The sequence below is a fragment of the Megalobrama amblycephala genome, linkage group LG11 (assembly GCF_018812025.1).
Source record: "Megalobrama amblycephala isolate DHTTF-2021 linkage group LG11, ASM1881202v1, whole genome shotgun sequence".
Taxonomy (NCBI): domain Eukaryota; kingdom Metazoa; phylum Chordata; class Actinopteri; order Cypriniformes; family Xenocyprididae; genus Megalobrama; species Megalobrama amblycephala.
This window is the reverse complement of record NC_063054.1, coordinates 4,237,117-4,247,123: the sequence shown is the minus strand read 5'-3', so window position 1 is coordinate 4,247,123 and position 10,007 is coordinate 4,237,117. Positions and strand designations below refer to the sequence as shown.

At 45.7% G+C, this 10,007-nt stretch overlaps 1 protein-coding gene across 1 annotated transcript; it reads left to right on the top strand.

The window, feature by feature from the left end:
• The first annotated feature begins 4,850 nt into the window (after positions 1-4,850).
• On the top strand, positions 4,851-9,647 carry LOC125278959 (tripartite motif-containing protein 29-like). The gene is made up of 8 exons (XM_048208400.1): positions 4,851-5,205; positions 6,012-6,594; positions 6,929-7,024; positions 7,138-7,371; positions 7,469-7,628; positions 7,741-7,851; positions 9,058-9,184; positions 9,587-9,647. The coding sequence occupies exons 1-7, from the start codon at positions 5,165-5,167 to the stop codon at positions 9,123-9,125; spliced, it is 1,293 nt and encodes a 430-aa protein (XP_048064357.1). The 5' UTR covers positions 4,851-5,164; the 3' UTR covers positions 9,126-9,184; positions 9,587-9,647.
• The last annotated feature ends 360 nt before the right edge of the window (positions 9,648-10,007 follow it).

Below are 10,007 nucleotides of genomic sequence, written 5' to 3'. Positions count from 1 at the left end.
ATTAGTACTCTGGTGATTGAGTGCGTGGGTATTGGAGGGAGGTGGAACCTGACGTGTCTGTGACAGTACCCCCCCCTCCCACGGCCCGCTCCTGAGGGCCGAGGACCCCGATGTCGTGGTGGTCGACCTCTTGGGCGTGGGGCAGGTCTGTCCGGGTGGCTGACGTGGAATGCTTGAAGATTGGGATCGAGGATATCGTTTCTAGGGACCCATGAGCGTTCCTCGGGGCCGTAGCCTTCCCAGTCGACTAGATATTCCAGAAGACCACCATGGCGCTGGGAGTCCAGTATCTTGTGAACCTCGTATGCCGCTCCATCATCCAGGATGAGTGGAAGGGGGGGCTCAGCGGCTGCCACGTCAGGTTCTGTGGAGGGAGAAACAGAAGGGTGGTGAGGTTTTAGAAGCGAGACATGAAAGGTTGGATGAATCTTGTACTGAGGTGGGAGTTGCAAACGATACGTGACAGGGTTGATCTGTCTGGTGATGGTGAATGGGTCAATGAAGCGAGGACTCAGCTTCTTGCAGGGCAGACGCAGCCAGATGTCCTTGGTTGACAGCCAGACCTTCTGCCCCGGTTGGTAGGATGGAGCGTTGGAGCGCCGAAGGTCTGCTGTCATCCTGCGTCTGCACAGGGCCCTCTGCAGTTGGTGGTGAGCTGAGTCCCATACCCTCTTGCTCTCCCGGAACCAGTAGTCGACTGAAGGAACGTTGGAGGGTTCCCCGTCCCAGGGGGAACAGTGGGGGTTGGTAGCCGAGTACGCACTGAAAGGGTGTTAGTCCAGGATCACATAGTCCGGCTGTCGGAGGGAGTTTTGTGCGTACTCGGCCCAACCCAGGTACTGGTTCCAGGAGTCCTGGTGGCCGTGACAGAAGGTACGCAGGAAGCGGCCGATCTCCTGGATCTTCTGTTCCGTCTGCCCGTTCGTCTGAGGATGGTATCCGGATGACAGACTGACGGTCACACCCAGGAGGGACAAGAAGGCCTTCCAGACACGGGAAATAAATTGGGGCCCTCTGTCTGATACGATGTCTTCGGGGATTCCATAATATCAAAAGATGTGGTTAAACATGAGTTCTGCTGTGGTTAGGGCAGTAGGTAGACCTTTCAGGGGGGATGAGACGGCAGGCCTTGGAGAAGCGGTCTACTACTACGAGGACACAGGTGTGACCGTCTGATGCTGGGAGATCCGTAATGAAATCCACTCCCAGGTGTGACCACGGTCGCTCAGGAACGGGCAGAGGATTGAGCTTGCCGGCTGGTAGATGACGAGGGCTCTTGGAGATGGTGCACTCCCTGCAGCCCTGCACGTACCTTCTGACATCCCTGGCCATGTTGGGCCACCAGAAGCGCTCTTTAAGCAGCGAGAGGGTCTCATTGACCCCCGGGTGGCCAGTGCCAAGTGATGAGTGAGCTGCGTGAACAAGTGGAGTGAGTCGTGTCCGGGTGATGTACTGGAGACCTTGGGGACAACCCGGCGGAGCGTAGGAGGAGGCATTGGAGGAGGGCAAATTTTCTTCTGACCACTGGATGGGATTCACGAAGATAGACTTTGGGAGGATGGTCTCAGGAGTTTCATTCTTCTCATCTGGAGCGTGGAGACGGGATAAGGCGTCCTCCTTAATATTCTTGGAGCCTGGACGATAGGAGATTGTAAAGTCGAATCTGGAGAAAAACATAGCCCAGCGAGCTTGACGGGGATTAAGTCTCTTGGCAGCTTTAAAGTATTCCAAGTTCTTGTGGTCGGTTAGCACTTGAAAAGGGTGATTGGCTCCCTCCAACCAATGCCTCCATTCCTCCAGAGCAAGCTTGATGACCAGGAGCTCGCGGTCACCAATGTCATAGTTGACCTCCGCCGGGTTGAGCTTGCGGGAGAAGAAGGCGCATGGATGGAGTCTACTTGGTTGCCCCTGCTGCTGTGAAAGTACCACTCCCACTCCTGTGGTGGAGGCGTCCACCTCCACGACGAATGGCAGGTCAGGGTCAGGGTGGACGAGGAGGGGAGCGGTGGTGAAGGCACTCTTGAGGGCTTCGAAGGCGTTGGTGGCATCTTCGGACCAGGACAGAGACTTGGGCTGATGACGGAGGAGGTTAGTGAGTGGATTGACGATGGAGCTATAGTTCTTGATAAAGCGGCGGTAGAAATTGGCGAAACCTAGGAAACGTTGGAGTTCTTTGATGGTTGTGGGAATGGGCCAGGACTTGATGGCTTCTACCTTCCCCTCGTCCATCCGGATGCCACTGTGATCTATGAAGTATCCCAGGAAGTGGACTGAGGGCTGGTGAAATGAGCACTTTTCTGCCTTGAGGAATAGATGGAATTGCCGTAAGCGTTGGAGGACCTCCGCAACGTGGTGGCGATGTTCGGCCAGGCTCCGGGAGTAGATGAGGATGTCGTCTATGTACACCAGTACAAACTTGTGGAGGAACTCCCGGAGCACCTCATGAATGAAATCCTGGAATACGGAGGGGGCGTTGACTAGACCATAGGGCATAACCAGATATTCATAATGGCCGGTGGGCGTGACGAAGGCGGTCTTCCACTCGTCCCCCTCGCGTATCCGGATGAGGTTGTACGCGCTGCGGAGGTCCAGCTTCGTGAACACAGTGGCACCACGGAGATGTTCCAGGGCCGCTGGGACGAGAGGAAGTGGATACCGGAACTTGACAGTAATTTTATTTAGAGAGCGATAATCGATGCAGGGCCGCAAGCCTCCATCCTTTTTTGCCACGAAGAAGAAGCTTGAAGCAGCAGGGAAGTAGACGGGCGGATGTATCCTTGGTTAAGGGCCTCTTCGATATATTCCTCCATGGCCTTCTCCTCCAGCACTGACAGGGGTAGATCCTTCCCCTAGGCACTGGCTCACCCGGTAACAGATCGATGGCACAGTCCCATGGCCGGTGTGGAGGTAGCTTGGAGGCTCGTTGCGGGCAGAAGACGTCACTGAAGGGGGCGTAACAGGATGGGATGTCCATGGAGCGTTTCTCTATGGGGCTTTCAATGGAGGTAGTGCAGATGGAGATCTTCTTGTAACGTGGAGATTTGAGAACTGGAGACTCGGAGAAACAATTGGAGAAGCATTGTTCGCCCCACTTCAGGATCTCGCCGTGGTGCTCGCTAGCGGTGGAATCCTCCAGAACCAGCAGATGGATGTCCTCAACGTGTAGAATACCCACACGGAGCTGAAGGGGTCCCACACAGCGGCTGATCCTTTTACGGCTCAGGGGTTTGCCCGTGATGGAGTGGACTTGATAGATAGTCGGAGAGGGCGAGGTTTTGAGTTTGAGTTGTCGACAGAGGGAGCCTGAGATGAAGTTTCCTGCTGACCCTGAATCGAGGAGCGCCACCACTGGAACAGATACGTTAACAGCAGTAAGGTTTACAACAGTAGTGAGTGGTTTCATCTTCTTAATGGAGGGAATGATGGCACTCACCATTGGTCGAGGAGGACGGATTGGGCATGCGGAGATTTCATGCCCAGGAGCACCACAATATAGACATAGATTCAGGGTCAGCCTTCTTTGACGTTCGGAGGGTGAGAGATGTGAATTATCCACTTGCATGGGTTCGCTGGCTGGTTCTGGAGAGCTGACGGTTCGGACCGATGGAGGAGGATGTTGGGAAGTGGCTGGCCCTGGTGCTCTTCGAGACACGACTGCATACGAGTGCCTACGCGGATGGCGAGTTGGATGAAGCATTCGAGGCCGATGGAATCCTCGTATGCAGCGAGATGCAACCACACTCTGGGTTCCAACCCCTGACGAAACGAGGTGATGAGGGCTTGTTCATTCCATCCACTGCAAGCTGCTAGCGTTCTGAACTGCAAGGCATAATCAGTCACAGATTTGGATCCTTGTTTTAAAGGTGCCCTAGAACTTTTTTTTAAAAGATGTAATATAAGTCTAAGGTGTCCCCTGAATGTGTCTGTGAAGTTTCAGCTCAAAATACCCCATAGATTTTTTTAAATTAATTTTTTTAACTGCCTATTTTGGGGCATCATTAACTATGCACTGATTTACACTCGACGCCGCCCCTTTAAGACGCGAGCTTCCTGCCACACGAGCTGTCAACTATATTACAGCGCATTTACAAAGTTCACACAGCTAATATAACCCTCAAATGGATCTTTACAAGATGTTCGTCATGCATGCTGTATGCATGCTTCGAATTATGTGAGTAAAGTATTTATTTTGATGTTAAAAGTTTTATTCTGAGTGAATCTGAGGCTGGGCTCCGTGGCTAACGGCTATTGCTACACTGTTGGAGAGATTTATAAAGAATGAAGTTGTGTTTATGCATTATACAGACTGCAAGTGTTTAAAAAATGAAAATAACGACAGTCTTGTCTCCGTGAATACAGTAAGAAACGATGGTAACTTTAACCACATTTAACAGTACATTAGAAACATGCTAACGAAACATTTAGAAAGACAATTTACAAATATCACTAAAAATATCATGATATCATGGATCATGTCAGTTATTATTGCTCCATCTGCCATTTTTCGCTGTTGTTCTTGCTTGCTTACCTAGTCTGATGATTCGGCTGTGTGCAGCTCCATACGTTAATACTGGCTGCCCTTGTGTAATCCCTTTGATAATTGTTGGGAACGTGGGCTGGCATTATGCAAATATTGGGGCGTTCACCCCGACTGTTACGTAACAGTCGGTGTTATGTTGAGATTCGCCTGTTCTTCGGAGGTCGTTTAAACAAATGAGATTTATATAAGAAGGAGGAAACAATGGGGTTTGAGACTCACTGTATGTCTTTTCCATGTACTGAACTCTTGTTATTTAACTATGCCAGGGTAAATTCAATTTTTGAATCAAGGGCACCTTTAAATTATAGAGTTTCTCACTGATAGATGAATCAGCTAGGGGTTTTCCAAAGACCTCACGGAAATGGGCGACGAAGGAGGAATAGGACTTGACCACGGAACCTTTCTGAGTCCAGAGAGAATCTGCCCAGTGAAGAGCCTTTCCTTGCAGTTGAGAGATGATAAACGCTATTTTTGTGGTATCAGTGGGGTAGAGATGCGGTTGCATCTCCAGGACCAACTCACATTGCAGGAGGAATTCGCTGCAATCCTCCGCCGATCCTGAGTAGGGCGCTGGATTGGCCATGGGACTGGCGTGAATGGCAGGTGGAGGAGTGGAAGAAGTGGATGCGGAAGCGGCAGCAGGTGACGGTGACGGTGTTTGTGGGGTGAGTGTGCTCGGCGCAAAGCGTCCACGAGCTCTTGAAACGGGTCCGTTTGACTCATGCTGATATCCTGTTGTTATGGTCCGGTCTTCTGTTACAACAGAGACGGCGAAAAATAAAGCGAAAATGACGAATGAAAAACGAACAATTACCATACAGCACAGAAGAGTATATATACAAGCAAGCACAGCAGCTCCAGACAAACACTGACACTCAAAACTGTCCCGTTATTATAGCTTATATTACAACAACATCTTTGTTCTGACACAGGAAAACTGTGGTTTTCTTTGCAAATCACATTACGCATAAAAAAGAGAAAAATTAACATTTTGAAATTTTGGCAGAAAAATAATATATGTAAAAAATAATGAGAATGACTATGAAAGTCTTAACAATTTGAACTATAATAACATAATACCTTTCTTGATACTGCCATTGAGTGATTCCACATAAAAACATTATATTGAATATTCCTGCAATGTCTATATAAAATGCTCTGATATATCAAATGCCTTGAATTTCTCACAAAGACTTGCAGATTTTAAAGGTCACTGGCCTACTTTTGCAGAATCATTCTGTTTGACAAGCTGACAAACAAATAAATGGTGTTTGAGCACCTTTATAGCACTGCACTCTTATCTGTTTTAGTTCCCCTATTAGTTAACTTTCCAGTTCTCTGAAATCACACCCCACAGACACACCTTTTTGCATGAGTCACTTACACAAATAATCAGGAAACTATTTCAACTCTTCAGCTGTAAGAACCTGCAACTTAAGCTGTTGTGTCTGTCTCTCTTGTTCATATGCAGTGAAATGGCAGAAGCCAATATTTCAGTGGGACAGGATGAGTTCAGCTGTCCAGTGTGTCTGGATCTACTGAAGAATCCAGTGACCATTCCTTGTGGACACAGTTACTGTATGAGCTGTATTACCGGCTGCTGGAATCAGGATGATCAGAAGGGAGTTTATAGCTGCCCTCAGTGCAGACAGACCTTCACTCCAAGACCTGCTTTAGGTAAAAACACCATTTTGGCTGAAATGGTGGAGAAACTGAAGAAGACTAAACTCCAAGCTGCTGTTCCTGCTGGATCTGGAGATGTGGAGTGTGACATCTGCACTGGAAGAAAACACAAAGCCGTCAAGTCCTGTCTGGTGTGTCTGGAATCTTACTGTCAGACTCATTTTGAACGTCATGAAGAATTTCGCTCGGGAAATCCACACAAAGTGATCGATGCCACTGGACGACTCCAGCAGATGATCTGTCCTCAACACGGTAAACAATTAGAAATCTACTGCCGCACTGACCAGCGCTGTATTTGCTACTTGTGTACAGTTGATGAACACAAAAACCACAAAACTGTAAGAGCTACAGAAGAGAGGACAAAAAAACAGGTATAAATCAAATTCCATTACTTATTTAGCAATAAAAAATGCATTTCACATATTTAAAATGAAAAGCTGCTTCACTCTTTCTGGGTTAAGAATATTTTAATATTTGTGCATTTGTAAAAAAAAAACAAAAAAAAAACCAAGAGGCACTTTTTAGATAACAGTAAAGATAGGCTATAGGTTATCATTATATTTCACTACAAAAAGGATGTGACAGCGTGTTTTTAAATCAGCATGTGTAGATTAAAGCTGTATTTTAGGATTTATATTTAACTACTGGTTTTCAGTTTTTAGTAAGTATATTTTAACATTACATTTTCAACAATTTCTTTAACAGAGACATCTGGAACAAACACAAAAAAACTTCCAAAACAGAATCCAGCAGAGAGAGAAAGATCTCCAGGAGCTGAAAGAGGTTGTGCAGACTCATAAGGTGAGTTGGCTACATGTCGACTCTGTTCCAATCAGTGATGAGCCACGTGGCAACAAGATACACAGTCCATGTGCAACAGCAGTAAGAGCTGACTGTGATGTGTGTCCTAACAGCGCTCCACGCAGGCAGAAGTAAAGAACAGTGAGAGGATCTTTACTGAGTTGATCCGCTGTATTGAGAGAAGCCGATCTACGGTGACTCAACTGATTGAATCTCGGGAAAAGACTGTAGTGAGATCAGCTGAAAAACTCATGAAGCAAATGAAGCAGGAGATTGATGACCTGAAGAGACAAGATGCTGAAATGAAGCAGCTTTCACACACAGAGCATCACATCCTTTTCCTACAGGTAGTAGAACAGTATAGTGATATAAATGCTGGATGGTTGATATCTTGTCGGCTGAGATACTTTTTGTCTTTATTTTATGACTGTTGTTTGTCTGCAGAGTTTCAGGTATTTCCTGTTTCCCCCAAAATCTACAAATTTTTTCGAGATTGCCATCAAAACTCGCATTCAATATGATGATGTTAGAAAGTCTGTCTCTCTGCTACAAAAGAAAGTTGAGGATTTCTGCAAAGAGACGATAGGAAAGATATCTAGTAGAGGTAAAGAACTGCTGATGTTCAAATATTAGATGTGCATCATGTAACATATAGATGTGATTGTTATAAAATTTCTCTTTAAATGAACAATTTAAATTACTGTTGGTTTCCATAGTGAGATACATTGGGGTTGATTTCTCATCTGAGGAGGAAGAGGAGGAGGAGGAAGATGAGGATGATGAGGACGATGAGGAAGACAATGATGAGGACGAGGAGGACTTACAATGTAAGGGTTACTAATAAAATGCACACACACAATGTATGATTGTAGGTAATGATGGATAGTAACTGACTACATGTAATCTATATTAAGTAATCAGGTTTCAAAATGTACTTGTTATTAGATATTACATTATAAAATGCTTGTAATCAGATTGCAGCTACTTTTTTATTGGCTACAAGATTACATGTTTTCTTCAGTGAGTCATTTAATCACATCTTTAGAAGGTCCTTCAAATGCATTAAAAACAACAAATTGTCATTTCATATTTACATGTAATGCAAGGATTCCCAAACTTCTTTTTGTCAGCAGGACCTCTTTGAATTAATATTCACTTGAAGTTCCCCCTGATTTAATAAGCTAGTAGTCAGTCTGTCAAGGTGTTGCAGGATGTAATGCAGTGCCATGTTGACTGCATTACCCACTAACCTGTCTGCTCAATAAGCATACTTAAGGGGGTTCTAGCAAGGGTCCAATAATATTCTTCAGGCTCTCAAATGACTTCATGACCACTGACATTAAGTCATTCAGTCCTGTGATCTTTGGATTATTTGGGATGGGGATGATGGTGAAGCATTTTAACCAGGAAATTACTTTGCACTGCTCCAGAGATCTGTTGAAGATCTGGGTGAAGATGGGTGAAAGCTAGTCTGCACAGACTATCAGACAGGTGGATGAGACACTGTTTGGACCAAGAGCTTTCCTAATCTTCTGTCTTGTATTTGGTGATGTCTTTATGTCTTTTCCACACTGATAACTGAAAACTTTCAGCTTTTCAGAGTAGCTTCTCTTAGCTTCTTACCAGTGCACTGAAACTGGCATGGATGTCACAGTATTGGTGAGCTCATCCAGATCAGTGGCTGCAGCCAAAACACTCAATCAGTGGATTCAAAACAGTCTTGTAGATCTTTCTCTACTTCATAGGTGCATCTCTTTACAGTCCTTACTGCAGGCTTGGCAGATTTAAGTTTCTGCCTGTAGGTCAGGAGAAGATGAACTAGGCAGTGATCAGAGAGTCCAAAAGCTGCTCTGGGAACTGAACAATATACGTTCTTTATTGTAGTGTAGCAATGTTTCTGTCTCTGGTGGGGCACGTAATGTCCTCTCTGTATTTGGGCAGCTCAAGGGAAAGGTTTGCTCTTTTAAAGTCCCAGAGAATAATATCAGAGTCTGGATGTTGTTGCTCCATGTTGTTTTTTCCATTTTGCATAGACTTGAGGAGGAAAGCTCTGAACAGCTGGAAGCCTGGCAGATGTAATCTACTGTCCAGAAAAGATTAGTTATCCAGGTTTCTATGTAGCACAAAGTAGTAGAGCTGGAAATGTCCTTATTTGTCCAGGTGAGGAGAAGAATTTCACTGAATAATTCACAATGGGGTCTTAAAGCAAAACTTAAAGCTTTACAAACATGTTAACAATTTCACTGATTTGCATCTTCTGGAGCATCTGTTTAGAACCACCACTTTGACTAAAATGTCCAGAAAAATGTCTAAGTTGTAAAAAAAAAAAAAAAAAAAAAAAGGTAGGTGCGAACTGCCTAAAGCAGTTCATCCCCTGTAAATGTTGTGGGGAAAAAGTTATTAAAGACAGGACAAACAAACAATTAAAAAAAAAAAACATTCTCACAAACTGAGAACTTATGGAACATCTTAGTGTTCTTTTTTTTTTTTTTTTTTTTTTTACAAATATGTACCTTTGCTTGACTAAATGTTTAACTTTAGACCATGAACTTTTCTCCACAGTGTCACAGTCATTGTCCAGGTTCTTCAGAAAACCAGGGTCACAGCTCAGACCCTCCACAACATCCAGGAGCTAGAGTCACGGCCCACAACATTAGGAGCCCAGGAGCTTCAGAGAGCCAGGGTCACAGCTCAGACCCTCCACAATTGTACAGTCACGGTCCAGGAGCTTCAGAGAGCCAGGGTCACAGCTCAGGCCCTTCACAATAGTAGAGTCACGGTCCAGGAGCTTCAGAGATCCAGGGTCACAGCCCAGACCCTCCACACATTAGAGTCACAGTCCAGGAGCTTCAGAGAGCCAGGGTCACAGCCCAGACCCTCCACACATTAGAGTCCAGTCATGGAGCTTCAGAGATCCAGGGTCACAGCCCAGACCCTCCACAATATTAGTCAAGGTCCGGGAGCTTCAGAGATCCAGGGTCAC

Coding starts and splice junctions, on each gene's coding strand:
- LOC125278959 (XM_048208400.1), top strand. CDS start 5,165: ATGCGGAAGCGGCAGCAGGTGACGGTGACGGTGTTTGTGGG. Junction 7,372..7,468: donor ATCACATCCTTTTCCTACAG/GTAGTAGAACAG, acceptor GTTTGTCTGCAG/AGTTTCAGGTATTTCCTGTT. Junction 7,629..7,740: donor AGGAAAGATATCTAGTAGAG/GTAAAGAACTGC, acceptor TGGTTTCCATAG/TGAGATACATTGGGGTTGAT.